Source organism: Psammomys obesus, unplaced genomic scaffold (genome assembly GCF_907164565.1).
Source record: "Psammomys obesus unplaced genomic scaffold, mPsaObe1.curated_primary_1811, whole genome shotgun sequence".
NCBI classification, from domain to species: Eukaryota; Metazoa; Chordata; class Mammalia; order Rodentia; family Muridae; genus Psammomys; species Psammomys obesus.
In genome coordinates, this window is record NW_026585895.1 from 40,600,984 (window position 1) to 40,621,692 (window position 20,709).

General features: G+C 38.0%; 1 protein-coding gene across 1 annotated transcript in view; it reads left to right on the forward strand.

The window, feature by feature from the left end:
* Lrp1b (LDL receptor related protein 1B) overlaps positions 1-20,709 on the forward strand; it is a 2,073,786-nt gene that overhangs the window by 718,063 nt on the left and 1,335,014 nt on the right. Inside the window, exon 3 of the mRNA XM_055599725.1 lies at positions 6,425-6,562. Coding sequence (XP_055455700.1) covers positions 6,425-6,562 — 138 coding nt within the window. The remainder of the gene's footprint in view (positions 1-6,424; positions 6,563-20,709) is intronic.

Genomic DNA, 20,709 nt, shown 5'->3' on the forward strand with positions numbered 1-20,709 from the left:
TTAATGGGAGAAAATTTTACGTTCTTGTATGTCAGAAAAAAATGTTAATTAGCAGTGTTCTCTACTCTGTATTCTTTCAACAACAGAACATCAAGTGCACATTGAGTGTCTGGTTGTGTCAGGAGATTGTATTCTAAAGATGAAAAGGAAATAATCACTAATACCAGATATTTCGCAGTCTAATATCAAAGCAAAATGCTTGAAAATTACAGTCATGGACCAGCCCTGAGTGATGGACTACAGAATGTGGAGCAGTATGGAAAGCATTTAGGAAAAAATAATGATCACACAACACTGAAAACCCTGCTTTTTAGACTGAGGATGCTCTAGTGTAGAAAGAAATGGGTGTGAACTCTATGCACTTCTGTCAGAAGAAATGGAGACCCCAAAACTGTGGTTAAGTCCAAGAGGCAGGAGATAGCAAAGGAGGATATGGATTTAGACAGGAAACCAGGAAAGTTTCTGAAGAAATCTGCGTTCTTTTATTTCACCACAAACAAAACTACGATTGAATACAGTTTACTGGTTGAGGGTAGCCCTTAAATAATGCATAGTTTATCATGTTTGCTATAATTTAAGTCCCCGTAAGAATGACTTTATGTACTTGATTTTCTGTTCTCTTTGACTAGTATATGATAAATATTACTGTGCTGAGGAAAACTGAATCAGCAGAATGTTGGGAGGGGAGCAGAGTCAGAGAACAGACCTGTGGCATGCGGGATCCAAACCCTGAAAGTATGTTTAACAAGATATTTTAAAGTAGGAGATGAGGTTGCTATTTGGAAACTATCCACTCAGCAAGAGGTTAAGGTTGTGTACAGGTTAAGAGAATTTAACTGGATTTCAGGAAGAAGACATAGGACCACTGAAAACGTACAAATAAAAGGCAACAGGAATGATTCTTGGTAGACAGAAGCAGAAAGTAGTCTCACACAGCAGCATGGATGGAGAGTTCAGTGTTGAGTTCTGGTGCAACTTCTGTTGAGGTATTTGTTTATCAGAAAACCAACTCAGAATTCTTAGAGAAAACATTAGATGAAACATGTCTTTTCTTGTACCTTATTGCTGAACAAAGACAAGTATTTTTCCACATTCATAATATATTTTATTTTTGAAACAATACAGAGAAATCATATCAGCCTAAGAAGTTTGTTAGAAAAGCAAAGTTTAGTTTTAAAAATGCAGTTTATAAGAGGAACAGGGACTTTTTCTGACATGAACTCAATGGCAGGCTCTTTGACCTCCCCACCCCCGCAAGGAAGGAGCAGTACTTCTAGGCCACAGAGGAAGACTTTGCAGCCAGTCCTGAAGATACCTGATAAACCATGGTCAGATGGAAGGGGAGGAGGTCCTCCCCATTCAGTGGACTTGGAAAGGGGCAGGGAGAAGATGAGGGAGGGAGGGTGGGATTGGGAGAGAATGAGGGAGCGGGATACAGCTGGGATACAGAGTTAATGAAATGTAACTAATAATAAAAATTAAAAAAATGAAGTTTATTTCAGCTAATAGGGCACATTGTATAATTTCAAGAGTAAATACTGTATTTGAGAATTACTATAATATAAATTTTATAAGGAAGACTATGTCTAACTGTTATATATTAAATTTTATTATATCACTTAATAATATTTTATATTACTTAGTAATATAATAATAATACACAAAATTAGTCTGAGTGAACTGGAAGTGTTTAGATTATAAAAAAAAATATGTGATGAAACTTCTGCCTATATACTGTTTGAAATTCCTGTTGCTGCTTTGTCCTTCAATCCATTCCAGCATTTTCTTTTTTAACTCTTGATGGTTCAGAAACCACAAAAGTGGGGCCAAATCTCTTAACACCTTGGAGACTTAAACATGTCCCCTATTAAGGCCAGTCGCTGATGTCCTTTTGCGATGTAGATGAGCCACTTAAGGAAGAGATGCCTACGGAGTCCATCATCACAGGCTTTTGTCACACAGAGGGATGACTGACTGAAAGCTGTGATCACACCGCTTTTCCTCTTCCTGAAGTGGTGGGACTAAAAGGACATCATAGGATTGTTTTTGCTCACATGAACATAGAGGATCAAGAATCAGTTTTACCCCAGCATGTGACATACCCATATTCCCTGCCTTTAAGGAAAGTTTTGTTGATGAATACATGGCTATCTCTCACTTAATTTTCAAGGGTTAGTTTTATAATCGTTGATGATAGATATTTATAGCTTCAGAATTTTAGTTTTAAGTGAATTTGTTTCATGTTGATATTACATATGTTATTTGAAATAATTAGAAATATCAATGCTTCATTTACCTTTATAAATCTGTTTGGGAACCCATACTTTCTTAGAAATGTGTGTGTGTGCGTGTGCGTGTGCGTGTGTGTGTGTGTGTGTGTGTGTGTGTATGGAGTCTGTGTAGCATGTATGTATGTGTATGTATGTATCTATATAGATTTTGCTCTGTTCCAATTAAGTAATTCTGACATTGATAAAAGCATTTAAGCTATTATAATTAGCTGTGGGTTTAACTCTCAAAATGGAGGACCAGTTCTACGAAGAACCTTCAGTTTTATATGACTGTCTTGATATACGTTAGTATGAGAGTCTTGGAAGGATTGGCTGAAACATAACCAGCCAAGCTGGAGCTACATTGCGGTTTCCATGGTAACAGAGGAAATGGAGACAAGAGTGAAGACTCCTTCAACTGGTGTATAAAGAAAGCACACATTTCTCTGCTTAAGTTCAGCTCCTCTTTTTATCCTGTGTGTTAGTGTAAAGAACACTCTCATCATTGTGTGTCTAGTAATAATTGAGATACGCCCTTTTTCTTAATTTGTAAAAAGATGAACCTTACTTCTGGACCCAAATTTGACTATCTTTTCTGCATTCTTCTTTATTTTCATAGCTATCTAATTGTAGATGGTCATATTTGCTTTCATATTTTGGGGTATAGTCTGTCTTTTTATTAACAGATTCTTACAAAATGTGTTTTTCAGAATGTTCTTATTTCAAAGTAGAGGCTAAGGAAACATAATTTACCACCAAAAGTACTTCATTTTCAGAGCCACCCACTGTAAAGTAGCCTTTTGAAAAATGACACAAATCATCCTTCGGAAACACCCTTTCATTACATGTGTATTGCTAATTGCACATAGCAATAGAATACCTACACTGGTTAGATAAAATAAGATCCACTTAGCTTAAATCAAGTTTACTTATTATCTTTTAATTTTTCTTGTCTTTTTATTTATTTAATCACTTTATAGTCTGATCCTAGCGTTCTCCCTCTTCTCCTTTCATTCCCATCCTCACTCTCCCTCCCTCTGGTTTCCTTTCTTCTTCTGAGAGAGGAGGAGGCCTCCAAGGGGTACCAACCCATCATGGCACCTCAAGTCACAGCAGGACTAAGTGAATCTCCTCACCCTGAGGCCAGGCAAGGGAGCCTAACTAGAAGAACCTGACTCCAAAGGCAGGCAAAGGAGTCAGAGACAGCCTCTATTCCCATTGTTAAGGGACCCAAAAGATGATCAAACAGCACATCTGCTGTGTGTGTGTGTGTGTGTGTGTGTGTGTGTGTGTATGTGTGTGTGTGTGTGTGTGTGTTAGGGGTGTTTCTAGATCCAGTCCATGCATGTTTTTTTGGTTGATGGTCCAGGCTCTGTGAGCCCCCATGGAGCCAGCTTACTCTCTAGGTCTTGTCCTGTCCTTGATCCATGCAGCTCTCTCAATCCTTCCTTCCACTCTTCCACAGAAATGTGGTACATTTACATAATGGAATACTATTCAGCTATTAAAAACAAAGACATCATGCAATTGGCAGGCAAATGGGTGGAACTAGGAAAGATCATCCTAAGTGAGGTAACCTAAACCCAGAGAGACACACATAATATGTCCTCCTTTGTAGGTGGATATTAGCCATAAAGAACAGGATAACCATACTACAATCCACAAACCCAAAGAAGACAAGGATGCTTGAATCTCACTCAGAAGGAGAAATAAAAGAGACTGCTGAAGTAGATGGAAGGAGAGAACTGGGAGGGAGAGAGTGTGGGGGTCAGATGTGGGAAGAGTGGACAGTAGAAGATGGAGGATTGGAAGAACAGAAATTTGTCCTTTGTGACAAGGGAGTCTGTAAGAGTGAACTTACCTGAGACACCTAGTCGAGGGAGATATGGAGCCTGAAGTCACCACCTCCTGTAGCTAGGTAGAATGTCCAGTGGAGGGAGGGGGACACCAACCCACCAAAAAACCTTTGATCTAAAATTTGTTTCACCTACAGGAAGTGTAGGGATAAATATGGAGCAGAGATTGAGGAAAATGGCAAACCAATGACTGGCCCAACTGGAGACCCACCTCATGGGAGAAAGCTAACCCCAGACTCTCTTAACATTCTGCTATGCTTGCAGACAGGAGCCTAGCATAACTTTTTTCTGAGAGTCCTTATCCAGTTGCTGATGGAAACAGATGCAGAGGCACACAGCCAATCAATAGATGGTCATATTTTCATTGCCCTACCCAGGAATTACATTGTGTTGAACAAGTGCAAGTTTTAAGTTACTAATTGACTTCCATTTCCTTACTATAATTTTTTTTAAATCTCTCCAGATTTTACACATGTTGGGAATTACACAAATATCACTATACACCACTGTCCTAAACATCACTTTGACATTTATTCCTAGTTTTCAAGAATTGCTTTATAACTGTTGACCATCAATATTCATAGTTTCATAATTTTTGTTTTAAATGAATTTATGTCATGTTAATCATAAAATAGTCAGAAAGTCAATCCTTCACTTACCCTTATCTGTTATGAACTCAAACATATTTGTATTTTATGAATATAAATATATCCATACACAGATATTTGAACCAAATAGGTAGTTGTAGAAATAATGAATACTCAAGTTAAAGAAATATTATATAATATGTATTTCACATTTCTGCATCATAAGAATATTACAAATTAGTAATCTTATATGGAAGAAAGTATATAAATATACCTCAGCATTGCAGAGAATCCTGTTAGTGGCAACATTTTAGCTAATGTGAAGTACATTTATTTGTTCTTTGAAAATTTGGTGTGATCTGTTTTGATCATATTCACCTCCCTTCCAACACCTCCCAGATCCACTCCTCTTCCCTACTTACCCAACAATGTCTCCTGTTTTTCTTCTTCAAATCCAATTTGTCCTACCCCTGTATTTGTGGACATATGGTCTTCCACTGGAAAACAGTCAACTTCTGAGGACCACGCCTTTAAAGAAAAAGGACTCTGCTTCTAGCACCTATCACTTGCAAGTAGCTCCATGGCTAGATGCAGACCTTCATGCTCAATTGTCTTCTCCACGTTGGGATGATTTCTGGTTTGGCACAGGCCTTGTGCAAGGCATCACAAGCACTGCGCATTCACACGTGTAGCAGCCTCCACGCTGTGTTTGAAAGAATCAGTTTGCTTGTAGCCATCACCACCTTCGTGTTTTACACTCTTTCCGTTTCTTCTTAAACAATGACTCCTGAGCCTTAGGAAAGGAGGCGTGATATAGATGTCCCACCAAAGACAGCATCCCACAGTCGCTTATTCTTTACACTTTGACAAGTGTGAGTCTCTGTGTTAATAACCATTTACTGGAAAACAATGATCTTCTCTTGAGAAGGTGTATTCATCTATGAATATAATGCTAAGTCATGAGGAGTCATTTTTTTTATGTAAGCCAAAATGCAAAGGTTTGGAGAAAATACTCTTTTTTAACCAAACAAATCACATAGACCAGTAATCTATACATAATAGGGATTCAATAGTATATTTGACTGTTAGTAATACTGTTTTCTATTTCCTTATGTAATTTTTAAAAATATTTCCTTACTCTATAAAAGCACAGTCTCCTGTACATTCAATAAATTCACATGACTCTGGTTATACCTTCATTATTACTTTCTCTCATTTAAGTGGTGAAAGTGAAAAAAGTAGCACTTTTCCTCCTTTAGGAGTTCACAACAGAAAACAAGTTACTTATAAATGGCAACTCTCATCGTTACATTGTTATTGTTTTGAAAAAAAAATGTCACTAACTACCTCTAACTACGTTTCACTATTAAGAAAATGGAGACTGAAGAAATTTGACATCCTTGCCAAATTTATCCAGAAATAATAGACAGAGAAAAATCAATTCTCAGGCTGGCAATCCATGACGTGTTAATGGTTGAAAAGTGTATTTATGTTTTAACGTATTATTTGAAACAAAAGTATAACATTTCATGTGCTGTAGACCTTTTAAAAGATGAGATTTCTATTCACACAGAACAGCTTTATGTTTCTGAAGAACAGAGCTGAGCTCTAGTAGTGTTGTCTGCAGGGTTATTTCCTAATTAAAGCTATTAATTTTTATGCTTGGAAAAACAAAGCTGATACACAGACTTTTCTTTCCTCTCACCTAAAGGCCCCGAGGAGGTGGAGATCAAGTGCCCCTTGAATCACATTGCTTGTCATGGCACCAGCGCCTGTGTCCGTTTGTCACAACTGTGCGATGGGGTGTTAGACTGCCCAGACGGCTCTGACGAAGGAGTGCACTGCCAGGGTGAGTCTGTTGTGGAACAATGTAATTGAAGTATTCAGCTTTGTATAATTAAAAAAATATATATCGGAGAAAAGCCAAAATGCTTTTTCTTTCAAATGAAGTTGTAGCTGTTATTGAAAGAGCATAGGTCTCATTGCCAGTCTCTCAGTATGAAGTTCAAAGGTGTAATTATCACATTTTATTGAAAAATACGTTAGCAAACACCCATCCAGATTTTGAAGCTGGGTTTTACAAGAAAAACTATTTCATATAAAATTGTTCTTTTGAGAAAAGGACAAGTGAGGAGGAGTCGTTATCATCATAGATTGACAGCCCACAATCCTTGTTTATTCAATCTTTGTCTTAAACAAATTATTAGTAGGAACACTCCCAGAGTTTTATATTTAAATCGATGTATCACAGGAGATATTTCATTAGTATTATTTCTGTCCTACTATACTATTAACTTTCTTGCAATTTTAACATGTTTATAAATACCAGATAATAATTTCTACAAAGATATGAGAGAAAAACTCGAGATAAAGAGAAAGTAAAGTGTAAGCGAAACTGGGGCATTCTAAAGCACTGAGTATGGGGTACAGAGAAAGGAACCCGAGACTAAGAAGAGTGAGAACCTGTGTAGTAAAGGGGGAATCAAGCCAGCACTGGGTAAAAGAAGAAATCTTCCATACCTGTCCCCATTCCTAACTGTCCTCACACCAAGTGAGACTACCAGCCAAGGCCAGGGCAAGCTGTGAGTGCCAGTACCTATGGGGACCTGCTCCAGATCTCATATTCTCTGTACTTGTGTCTCACCAACAGTCCCCTGCCTCCAGTTTTTGGAACATAGTTGTTCAACCACCTGGTAAGAAGTAACACTAGGTCTGGTGACAGAATTACCAACAGTCACTATTTCTTCTGCTACTATATAGCCACCTCTTCAGGATCAAAGGAAAATACTAGAGCCCCTTTGTAGAGATAGAAAGAAGGGAAACAGACATAAAAGTTTTTTTTCTCATTTATTTATTTTCTTCACATTGCATCCTTGTAACTCTTTCACTCTTCCCCTCCCAGTCCCACCCCCTCTTTCCCTCTCTCTCCCCTTACTTTTCCTCAGAAAAGGGGAGCCCCCTTTCCCATCCACCCTAGTTCATCAAGTTGCATCAGAACTGAGCTTGTCCTCTTCCCCTGTGTCCTCTCAAGGAAGTCCGACCAGGGGAACGTGATGCAAAAGAAACTTACTATCTACATCTTTTTCAAATGTTCATGTGTAGTGTGTGCCTTTTAGATGGGTGGACTTAGAGTTAATAAGCAATACAGTTAAATTTTCATTTGCTGTTTATATCAGAAAATGGTTCCTTCCCGCATCCTCAATGGCCTGTCTGTATGTACTATGTAGAACTGTAAGAACACGTTTAAATGACATGTCAGTCCAGAGTGAGTGACTAAATACTTTTTTCACTGAAAAGATAAATTTAGAACTGTGTATAACTCATTGGCCTCCAGATATGGACAGAGAAAAATGACTTCCAGAGAAAATGAGATTTGCTCAATGTATGTGTTGTGTTTTAAAGCAAACGTGCTGGTTGTTAGCAAAATTGCTTTGTATTAATGAAGTCTGCCTCCCTGCATTCAGAGTGCTTTCTCCGTGCTGATACATGTTGAAAATGTGGTTTCTGAAAGCATCAAATTCAAGTACCATCACTATTAATAACCTAGGGAACTTTCTGCTAGAGAGAAAATAAGGGAAGAAGTCGGTATATACCATGAGTGTCTTTCTGGTTCTGGTTTTCCTTTCTCAGGATGGTCTTTTGAAGTTTGCCTGCAAATTTAATGATTTCTTTTTTTTTAATAGCTGCGTAGTATTCCATTGCATGAATGTAGCACAATTTCAGTATCCATTCTTCATTTGAGGGACATGTAGGTCATTTCCAGGTTCTGGCTATTACAAATAAAGCTGTTGTGAACATAGTTGAGTGAATGTCCTTGTTGCATGGTGGAGTATCTTTCGCGTATATGCCCAGGAGTGATACACCTGGGTTTTGAGGTAGCGCTATTTCCAATTTTATGAGAAAGTGCCACATTGTTTTCCAAAATGGTTGTATAAGTTTGTGCTCCCACCAGCAAGGGAGGAGGGTTCCCCTTTCTCCATATCCTCTCCAGCATGTGTTGTCACTTGAGTTTTTGATCTTAGCCATTCTGATGGGTGTAAGATTGAATCTCAGAGTAGTTTTGAGGGCTGTCTCTGACATGAACTCAGTGGCCTGCTCTTTGATCACTTCCCCCTGACAGGATGACCTTGCCAGCCCACAGAGGAAGAGGATCCAGGCAGTACTGATGGGACTTGATAGCATGGGGTCTGATAGCAGGAGAGGAGAATGCTCCCTTTCAGTGGACTAGGGAAGGAGAATGGGGGGAGTGTGGGACCGAAGATGAGGAAGGGGGCTACAGCCAGGGTACAAAGTGAATAAATTGTGTAAAAAAATATACATATTTTTTTGCCATAAAAGAGAAAAGAAAAGAAGTGGTTAAGTCCTCTTTGCACTGCCATGCTGAGTACTTCCATCTGAATTATTTCTCCCAACATTGTTTTCTTTTAAAAAATTCTTATTTCCAGAGCATGTACTCTAATTTAAAGAATTACACACAAAGCCCAAGCCATGACTCAGAAACAAATTTGGCTCTTTCTTCTAATAAATGATTCAAAGTACATTTGGTGGGATATTGTAGTTTTTATGAAAATAATAATAAGTAAAGCTTAAAGATTTGAACATTATGTTCTTGCCTTGGGAATGCTTTTGTGTTTGGTGAATTATTTTCTGAATGTTTCCTGGTGAAATCAATTCTTTTCTAGTCAAAATAATAAAAATATCTATTATTAATGATTTTCTGTAACACAGATATTTTAATCTCCATAATTTAGTTCCATTTGATGAAAAATAGATTTTTATATGGGCATAGTTATATACAAGATTTTGCTTGTAAGGTGTATCACAATAAGCACTGGCAAAATAACCACATTGTATTTTCAAATTTTCATGTCTTCGTACACAGCATTTCAGAGTAGTAGCAATATTTCCCTATCTAAAGTGCAAGCGCAATAAAAGACAAATAATAGTGTGAGATCCACATTCACGCATGGCGAGTGCTAGAAGGAGCTAGCAGAGATCACACCATGGCATATGCAAAGAATGCGATCTTAAGTTTCAACTTCTTAGGATAATTGATTATAACCACATTTTAGGTGATAATTTGAAAGAGGCATTCTTTGCTATGCTAACCCTCGTGAGATTTTGTTATCTGGACAAAGAGAAAGTGCGTTTGGATGTAAGTGGGGATGGTATTCTCCAGACACGAGCTGCTCCTATCCTATTAAAATAATTCAAAAATCTACAAATCATTGAGAAAAAAAATATTCCAATTTCCATGCCATTAGAAAAAAAATATAACTATTTAATTCATAGACTTTCATTCCATTAAATAGTCAGGGTTCTTTTAAACCAACAGATAGTAAATATACGAGGCATTTAAGTCTTTAAGAAATGAAACCCTCCGACAAGCAAGAATTACCTCCCAACCACAGAGCGTATGCACAGAAATGCCACATGAGTCTTTCACACACACACACACACACACACACTTATTTTCTTGAAATAATAGCATTTTTAATTGCCCCTGTCCCTTATTTGATCTGCTAGCATGCCATAGTAACTCAGCATTGGTAATGCATCCTCTTTCATCTCCAGCCTCTTGTCAAGAATTCAAATTCGTTGACTATAGAGACTAAACAGAGCAATTAAAATATATTCCTATCTTTTTATCTTTGTTTTGTTTTCCACAAAATTTCAGTCTTATGATGTTGATTGTTGATTGAACTTTCTGGAGAGATTTACAGCTAAGAAACGGTTCCCGGGAGAGGAGCCTTCAACAGAGGGCCTCTGAAAGCTTCTACCCAGCAGGGTACTGACGCAGATGCTGCGACTCATACCCAGACTTTGGGCAGAGTGCTGGAAATCTTATCGAAGAAGGGGTAGAGAGAAAGACTTGGAGGGGACAGGAGCTCCACAAGGAGACCAACAGAGCCAACAAATCTGAGCCCAGTGGGTCCTGCAGAGAATGATCTTTGGGACCCTTCGTAAGGGAAGCAGGGGCTGTCTCTGGCATGAACTTGATTGCCTGCTCTTTGATCACCTACACCTGGCGAGGTGGCCTTACTAAGCCACAGAGAAAGAGGACCCAGATAGTCCTGATGATACCTGATAGGCTAGGGTCAGATAGTAGGGGAGGAGGCCTTCCCCTATCAGTGGACTAGGGGAAGGACATGGGGTGGAGAACAGGGATGGAGGGTGGGACTAGGAGGAGATGAGAGAGGGGGCTACAGTTGAGATACAAAGTCAATAAATTGTATTAAATAATAATAATAACAATAAAAAACTAAAAAAGAAAGAAACTGTTCCAGAATGGGCCAAGATAAATGGTAGCTTTTATATTATTAGCTCACTGTTGGAAATTTAATAATTTGTCAACTTCCTTGTTTATTTTCTCAAAACAATGTAACCGACAAAATAGCCTGGAATCCAAATATTCCCTCTTTCTATTTCAAAATGGAAAAAAATATCAGAATGGTTTATTGTTTAATCAGATACATTATTGTTTTTGATCATATTTAGTTTTAGGACAAGTGTTACAGATCAAGACAGTTTAGAGCTAAGATTACAATGAAGGCTGGGGCAAGGCTTAAGACTGGGAGAAGGCTTAGGGTCAGGGCTGAGGCTGTGGTTAGGAAAAAGGTTAAGGTTAGAGATAGAGCTTAGAGTAGGTTTAAAATTAAGACTAAGGCTATTATAATGCTGTGGCTAGGGCTAAAATAGCATTCTTTGTAATTCTAACACAATGTAAACTGGTAAGATTTAGTTTAATCCTACTAGAAAGATTGGCATAATAAAGAGGGAGATAAGAGAAAGGAAGGGGAGAAAGTAAGGCACTGATGAAGACATTTGAGTTTTTTTTTTTCATGTTTATATTAATCCATCTTCAGCTACCATCTCAATTACTCAGAATTCAAGACAAAATATACAATGTAATATATGCAAAAGTAATGTTACAGAAGACCAATTTCACAGCCATAGCAACTTCCAACCCCAGGGAGGAAATCGCCATTTTCTGCTCAAGTAACATCAATCATTAAAAGAACTTGCAGGCTGCTAGTCATGGCAGCATTGTACTGTAATCACAGAAGAGGAGTGTATTTAGGGGACAGCCTGGTCTACAGAGAAGACTCTGTTTCCAAAATTATCTCATAAACCAATCAGCAAAGCAAGCAAACACATGGAACAAGCAAACAAACAAAAAGCCTGTTGTGAAGACAGAAGTGGAATCTGCCATAATGACCTTGGCTTTTTGGCCAGACTACTTTTGACTTATAAAGACATTCTGTATTTTGTGCTTAGTTGTGGTAAGGAGGTAAGATTGCCTAAAATCTGTCTCAGGTTTAGGTATTCTTAATCAATTTTTAAATTCATTAATAAAGATTAATTTTAGCAATTGAATTAGATAAAAGGCTTTTTCATTTGATCTTAGTTGATATCCAGAATAACGTTAGTCCCAGAAACAAAACAGTAATCTTTATAAAGTGCCTAGGAGATGGCTCATCTAGAAAAAATATTTCTTGCCACACAAGGACCTTTCCACACAAACCCAAGACTCCTTTCTACAATGATGTATACCTGTATACCTGTAGCCTCAGCAAAAAGGAGGAAGAAACCACAGGATTCATAGAAGTTCCTGGCTAAACAGTCTAACTTAATCAATGATCCCTAAAAGAAAAAAGGTGAAGAGTGATTGAAGACGACATTCAACAGTGATGTTAGGCCCCCACACAAGTGCATGCAAAAGCATGTGGGAGTTTTGTATTATTTCATGCAATAGGTAGTCTTCAAAAGCAGATAATATTGTTTATGCTGGAAAATGATTGATATATAAAATTAAGTTTGTGCACTATTGAAAACTTGTTAGTATATATCCACATGTGTGCAAGGATATACATAGAAGCATATGCGTCACATTTATGTATAAAAGTGTGTATAGTTACTTTAGACTTATAGTTTTATATTGTTTAATTTAAAATATGTTTCTATGTTGTTGATGGGAAAATGGCTATACTCACCTTAAATAGTATGTCCCAGAAACACAGATTCATGTTCTCCCAAATTCTATGTTCCCATGTGGAAGGAGTTTCAAGAAACTTTTACAGTAACAAAACAAAGAAGGCATAAAGACACTTTTCAAATACATTGATGGAAACACCAGAGAGGCATTTGCAACAAGATGGGGAAAGCTGTTCTAGGGGTCTCAGATGCCACTGGATGACATTCTTAGAATTTGGGCATGTAGAAAATAGTGCTCTGCTAAGTTAATAGCTTCCAAAGTGTTTTCATCTGCTAGTCACCGGATGTTACTGTCAAAAGAGAGGTGGGTGAGGAATGGCTATCCATGGGACCACAGCTAGACCATGATAAAGTAATTAACCTCTGAATCTGCAGCAGCCCAACCTCCCCACATCACTACAGTTCAATCCGTCTCTGTGGATGGAGCTTCTTTCCAGGAATTCTTATTGGTAAAACCTACATAAGACTTCTCAAAATGTATTTAGCAGGTATGGTTCCTAAGCTAATGGTCCATGGGGCAGCGCAAGACGAAGTTTTGGCCGTTTTTTTCCCCCTATTATCTGGAGTGGAGATCAACTTGGATCCTCAAGCTTTGCAGCAACCATAAATTGTTTCTGAAACATATTGTCTACCTAGAATTCAAACTTTACCATCCATTTGAAAATATGGTGACTTTGTAAAACAACTGGCTAGTCAATTAGCTAAGTGCTGGGAAAAGAGGGCTAATTACCTTACAGCATATCTCGGAATTATAAAGGATAATTAAGCATTCTTTACTGTTCATCAAGAGGAATTGCTTTGTATAAATTTATATCTTGCATTAATATTTATGTATATGATGTTCATAATCTCTCTCCAAACACACTAGTCTTGAAGACCAATTATTTAGATAAAATTTAGTCACTTGAAAAAAAATGCATCAATGTAGTAATTGTTTGTAAATGATCTAAAGTAAAAGACAGAGCTGTAGAGATGGCTTGCTTAAGTGAAATCAGACGACCCGGGTGACCAGCGAGCACATGAATTTCACAACCATCAGTACTTCCAGATCAGGAAAATTTAATGCACTTTTCTAACTTACTCAGGTAGGAGACACATACGGGATGTATAAACATGCTTGCAACACTCTTGCAGGAAAACATTTATACCCATTAAATAAATGAATTAAAATCTACCTAATTAATCCACTAAAATGTTGAAGTTTAATAAAGTTGTATTTTTAAAATGAAACAAATAAAAACATTTACTATAAGATTTCCTTATCTATCTTTACTTGTTTGTTCATTTAACTCTTTTGCTTCACCTCAGTACTTTAAAGCTCTATATCTTCCAGCCTGAAAGCCTTCTTTGTTGGGATTCTGAGTATGGTCTCCTATAGCTCCATTCTGCAGTTCTGGGGATTGCCCCAGGGTCTGTATCAAGTGAGATACACCCTCAGGCAAACAAGATCTTCTTTATGCACCAACCATTTTAGATCCTATCTTTTTCTATAAACAGTATTTTCAAATTAGTGATAGCAACATATTTCTGTGTTTTGAACCAGTTTCTACGTATAAAAAAAAAAAAAATCCTGGTGCATCATGTACTTCCCATTGTTGCTGAGTTAGCTCCATTTTCAGTTCTTAGTGTATACAATTAAGGAATGTGGACCTTTAGTCCCTGGGTAAAGAATTATTACGCGTATTTTCCAAACATATCAAACTCCTTAGGTAGAATTCTTAAAATATTTTCTTTCTTTTTTTTTTTTTTGGTGGAACCCTTGCCCAGCATTTCTGAGGACCTGCATTTGATCTTTATGTGTGTGTGTGGGGGGGTCTTATTTGATAAACAAGCCAGTTAAGTCAATTTACTCATCCATGTTAATCTTTCCTTTACACAAAGAAAAATGTTAATTTTCTCCCACTTTAAAAAGTTAATTCATATGAATATTTATGTGCTTTGGGAGTAATTATTTATCTTTATACTTCCATCATGTATCTTTTCCTGATATAAGGAAAAGAGGTAACACATAATAATTTATATATGCACAAAATAAAGTTTTAAAATGTGCCAGTAAAAAAAGTAGAAGATTCTCTGTATCTCTTTCATTAATGTGAGTTAAGCCTTTATTGTGCACTGACAAAGTGCCAGACACATATTTGAGCTGGGAATACAGAAAGTTCTACCTTTATGGAGTTTATGTACTATACTGAAGAGGTAAAACTTGTCAAGGAAGAATAAATGAGGAATACCTAATTTTGTTTGTAAGAATACAGAGAGATTTCCCAAGAGAGCTGATGGATGTTTTGCGCATGCCAATGAAGAAAATATGAACATTCAAAATCAGGGGTCTGTTTGTCACAAGGGTGAATGTATGACTGAGCATTAGACACTCAGAAGAGCTCTGAATTCATTGGAAAGGATGAAGGCTGAAGGGATAAAAATGAGGACTTATGACCTTGAAGCTGAAAAGAAATATTATCGGACAAAGCACAATTACATTAGAATAAGGATGTGTGCAGCATAACCCATTTAAAATGCATTGAATAAAATGGAAAAGGGCAAGAGAGTAAAAAAGTGATGGTATAATGTATGCACAATAGAATTATTAGGGTGCTATCTAAACGTGTTTAAATACTGAGCAGATGGAGGCTCGGGTGTTCACATCTTTGTTGTGAGTCAGGTTGTTTATTCTTAGAAAGAAAATAAGTACATTTTATAAATGTAAGAAAATGAGCTACTCTGATTTTGCTCAGCTTCCTTCTTATGTATTTTTCTTTAATGTGTCACTTGGAGAACACCTAAGTGAAGGTCGAGGAAGGAGCCCTGGACTGTCCTGTTGAGGTAATCCCTTTTCAGAAGTAAATAGATCATTTGAAATATATATTTACTATTTATAGCTACCAGAGACCCAGCTTTGGTAAGCTACCAAAGTACTAACTTATGATTCTTCAGTTTTGTCCTCCTGTTGCTCAACTTTGGGAAAATAATTCAGTTTCAATATTGTTCAAAAGCATTAGTTGTCTCCACGGATAGTCCTTGGTTGGAGTATGAGTCTCTGGGAAGTTCCCTGTGTTCAAATTTTCTTGTTCTGTTGCTCTCCTTGTGGAGTTCCTGTCCTCTCCAGCTCTTACTATTTCCCACTTCTTACGTAAAATTCCATTCACTCTGCCCATCAGTTGGCCATCAGGCTCAGCATCTGCTTTGACAGTCTATACTGCAGAGGCTTTCAGAGGCCCTCTGTGGCAGGTTCCGAGGTTGTTTCCTGTTTTTTTCTTCTGGCTTTCAGAGGATAACCTAGAACCCTGACAATGCAGCCACTTCTGATGAGAACTGATAGACTAAGATCAGAAAGGAGGAGAGGAGGACCTCCCCTATCAGTGGACTTGGGGAGGGGCGTGCATGCAGAAAGGGAGGGGAGGGTGGGACTGGGAGGGGAGGAGGGAGGGGCTTAGTGGGGGATACAAAATGAATAAAGTGTAATTAATAAAAGTTAAAAAAAAACATTAGTTGAAATTGTCATTCACCTTTCTACTCAACCTCAAAATGTGAGACCAAATTTCCTATGACTCATTATGGTGTTTCTGACGCACACACAGCATGATATTTTAAAGAGCAAGGGACTAAAGCAGGTTTCTGATGTTGAGATGCATCCTCAGGAGCCACACAGAACATCACTTAAGAGCAGGGATTAAATTATAACCTTAAATTTTCACTTGCTAGTTGTTTCCAGTGGAAAGTGCTTAAAATCCTTGTGCTTCAACATCCTTCCTTCCCTCACTGTCCAAATAATAAGGTGACAAGGAGAAAAGTGACTGAGTGACAATTTCTGTCAGTTTTATTAGTTGGAGAAAAAAAGAAAAAAATGTGCTGAGTGGACAACAAACTGAGTAATTGAATAACAAGCATGAATAATCCAATGTCACCATCTGATTCAGGATTCTGTCTCCTTGAGAAAAATCTGTGATTCTACAATTTAGAAATTCAGTGTTCCTAGAAAGATTTGTCAAAAGATTTATAAGTGAAGAATGACTTAAATTTCCAATTAAAATTAGCATAATGTCATTCTGACAAGAATTAACGTATAATTATTTAAAATAATTATAATTTGTTGAGCCAAATCTGGAATTATGGATATTTTTAAAGATTATATAGTGGAGTTAATTTCCCTTTTGCTATGTCTCAATACCATGACTATAGAAACTTAAGAGAGAAAAGGTTTGGCTCACAGGTATCAGGTACGGTCCATGTGGCAAGAAAGTCAGGGTGGCATGGGTTTGAAGGAGTTGTCATAGTTCATCCACATGCAAGAAGTTGCTGGTAAATGTTTATGCTCAGATTCCTTCCTCATTTTTGTGTTGTTCAGGATTCATATCCATGGAATGGTGCTATCACCACCAAGGTATTCTCACCTCAACTAACCTACTCAATAAACTATGTCACAGGCAAGTCCAGAATATGACTGTTTCTAAAAATTTCTTCAAGAATTTACAGAGGCTTTCTAGGTTACTGTAGATCCTGTCAAGTTGACAATAAACCTTAATCATTGAAGTTTTGCCTCTTGTCAATTTAGCACTCCCCCCCCTGCAAAAAGAAAAATTCTGTTAAGCCACAACATTCCCTGCCTTGTTTCCATAATTTACCAGCCATGTTATAAATCAAGATGCATTCTATGCATATTTAGAAGTCCTCTTTCATCTTTGATAGTGTTGATCCTTTATAGACAGAAAGTCTAAGTCTCATCTAAAATTCAAGACAATCTCTTATTTCTATTTGCATATAAAGGCAAACAAAAATGACCAACTTCTAACATACATTGGAATATAACAAACATCTCCATTGCAAGAAGTAAAAATAGGGGCATAGAGATAGTCTGGCGCTTTCTCAGACAACTAGGAATAGCGCTTCCTCAAGATCCAGCTATACCACACCTAGGCATATATCCAAAAGAGGCTCAAGTACACAATAAGGACATTTGCTCAACCATGTTTGTAGCAGCTTTATTTGGAATAGCCAGAAGCTGGAAACAACCCAGATGCCCCTCAACTGAAGAATGGATACAGAAATTGTGGTACATCTACACAATGGGATGTTACTCAGCAATGAAAAACAAGGAAATCATGAAATTTGCAGGTAAATGGTGGGAACTGGAAAGGATCATCCTGAGTGAGCTATACCAGAAGCAGAAATACACACACGGTATATACTCACTCATATAGCCATATAATATAGGATAAACCTACTACAATATGTACACCCAAAAATGAATCTAGAGGGAGGTCTCTGGCTAAAATACTCAATCCCCATTTGGAAAGACAAAGAGGATGGACATCAGAAGAAGAAAAAAACAGGAAACAAGTTAGGAGCCTCCCACAGAGGACCTCTACAGGCTCTGCCCTGCAGACTATCAAAGCAGATGTTGAGACTTATGGCCAAACTTTGGACAGAATGCAGGGAATCTTATGAAAGAAGTGGGAAATAGTAAGATCTGGAGAGGACAGGAGATACACAAGGAGAACAACAGAAGCAAAATATTTGAACACAGAGGTCTTTCCTGAGACTCATACTCCAACCAAGTACCATGCATGGAGATAACCTAGAACCCCTGCACAGATGTAGCGCATGGCAGTTCAGTGTCCAAGTGGGTTCCATAATAATGGCAACAGGGACTGTCTCTGACGTGAACTGATTGGCCTGCTCTTTGATCACCTCCCCCTGAGGGGGGAGCAGCCTTACCAGGCCACAGAGGAAGACAATGCAGCCACTCCTGATGAGACCTAACAGACTAGGATCAGAAGGAAGAAAAAGAAACCCTCCCCTACCAGTGGAGTGGGAAGGGTATAGGTGGAGAAGGGGGTGGAAGGGAGGAGTTGGGATGGGAGGAGAGAGGAAACTAGAGGAGGGATACAAAGTAAATAAAGTGTAATTAAAAATAAAATGAAAACATTAAAAAAAAAAGAAATAATGATCAAAGCAAAACAAGACTGAAAATTGTCAGAGCAGACACCAAACCCAGCAGCTCCATCTCTGACAAATGGAACTAATAAGTCAACTATGTAGTCCCTAAGGGCTTCAGTAGCCCCATATGCCTCAGTAGACCTTCCATGTTTCTGTTGTTTCCAATGACCAGGAATCTTCCCTGTTCTTTAGGCTTCAAGCCAGGTCATTTAAGAGCCTCTTTACAAGCACTGACTCACACTGCCTGGCCTTAGCTACTGTGCGATTTGTGCAGCAAGACTCCACGCTTCCTTCAGTCTTGTATTTTTCATGACTACAAACCACTAACATACAGATGACCTTGGCCGAGTTCTACATTCAGCTCAGATGTTGACTGAACTCTCTGGATGCTGACTCAGAGGAAACACTTTTCTAGGCAGTTGTATCAATGATCAGGGCATCCCTGAATCTTCATTCCCAGTTCATACTCTTTCTTCAATTCTTTTATTTTCTTTTCCCAAGCTGGCGCCTTTGATGTGGGGTGCTGCCCTCAGAGCACATCTGCTCCAGCACAGGTACACACAGGCTCCTATTTTAGCAATTGTAGAATCCTGACTGTCATGCACATGGGAGGTTTCATATGCTCATGTCTTCCTCCTCAACAAACTCCACATTTTACACTTTTCTTTCAGACATTTCCCTCTTTTCACAATCTCAAGGTCTCCAGTTTGAAATACTCTCCACCAAACAAATTATCTTTGAGAAATTCAACCTCACTCAGTTTCTCAGGCTATGTGGTTAAAATGAGACCAAATTCTTGACTAAAATATTATATTAATGGCTTTTAGCTTAGTTCCTTGGAGAATCCAGTTCTCTGGACCTAGGATTCCATAGTCAGTGATCCCCTATACAGTCTACTTTTCTATGCTCTCATCAGAATGTCCTACTAATAGTGTTGTTTGGTTTTTCTTATTCAAGTTCCCAAGGTCTTTCACCTTCCTTCCATAAAAGAGATTTGTTGTTGTTTGTTTTTGCTTTTAAAGTTTGTAGGTTTTTCTCTTTTTATGTTTTTGTTTTATTCTTCTATCATATATTACATCCCAACTTCAGTTTCCCATCCCTCTCTCTTCCCACTTTCTCCCTGTCATCTCCCCTCTCACCCAGATGGACCCCAGCCCTGCCTCCCTTCAAAGAAGAGCAGGCCTCCCAGGGACAATCAAACACAGCATTACAAGCTACAATAAGATCAGGCAAATACCACCACATCACATCTGGGCAAGGCAATGCAGCAGGAAGAAAACAGTCCCACAAGCAGGTGAAAAGAATCAGACAGTCCCTACTGCCACTGTTAGGAATTCCACAAGAAAATCAAGCTACTCATCCACAACATATATACAGAGGACCTAGGTCAAACACCTACAGGCTCTGTGATCTCTGTTCAACATCCTTAACCATCAGGGAAATGCAAATCAAAATAACTTTGAGATTCACACAGTCTTACACCTGTCAGAATGGCTAAGATCAAAAACATAAGAGACAGCTCACGCTGGTGAGGATGTGGAGCAATAGAAAAATTCCTTCACTTCTGGTAGGAGTGCAAACCTATAAAGCCACTTTGAAAATCATCACAGCAGTTCCCCCTGAAAATTGAGAATTGATCTACTTCAAAACCCAGATATACCACTCTTGGCCATTTACTCAAAGGATTCCATAAGGACACTTTCTCACCTATCTTCATAGCTGCTTTATTCTTAATAGCCAGAAACTGGAAACTACCTACATGTCACTCAGCTAAAAAATAGATAAAGAAAATGTACATTGTGCAATGGAGTATTACTTAGCTGTTAAAAAAAAGACATCATGAAATTTACAAACAAATACGTGGAACTAGAGAAACAATCAACCTGAGTGAAGTAACCTAGACCCAGAAAGACAAACATAGTATGTACCCATTTATAAGTAGATATTAGCTATAAAGTAAAAGATAATCATGTTACAATCCACAGACCCTAGAGAGGCCACATAACAAGAATTGCTTACAGGAGGATGATAGGATCTCACTGGGAAATAAAACAGATTTCCCTG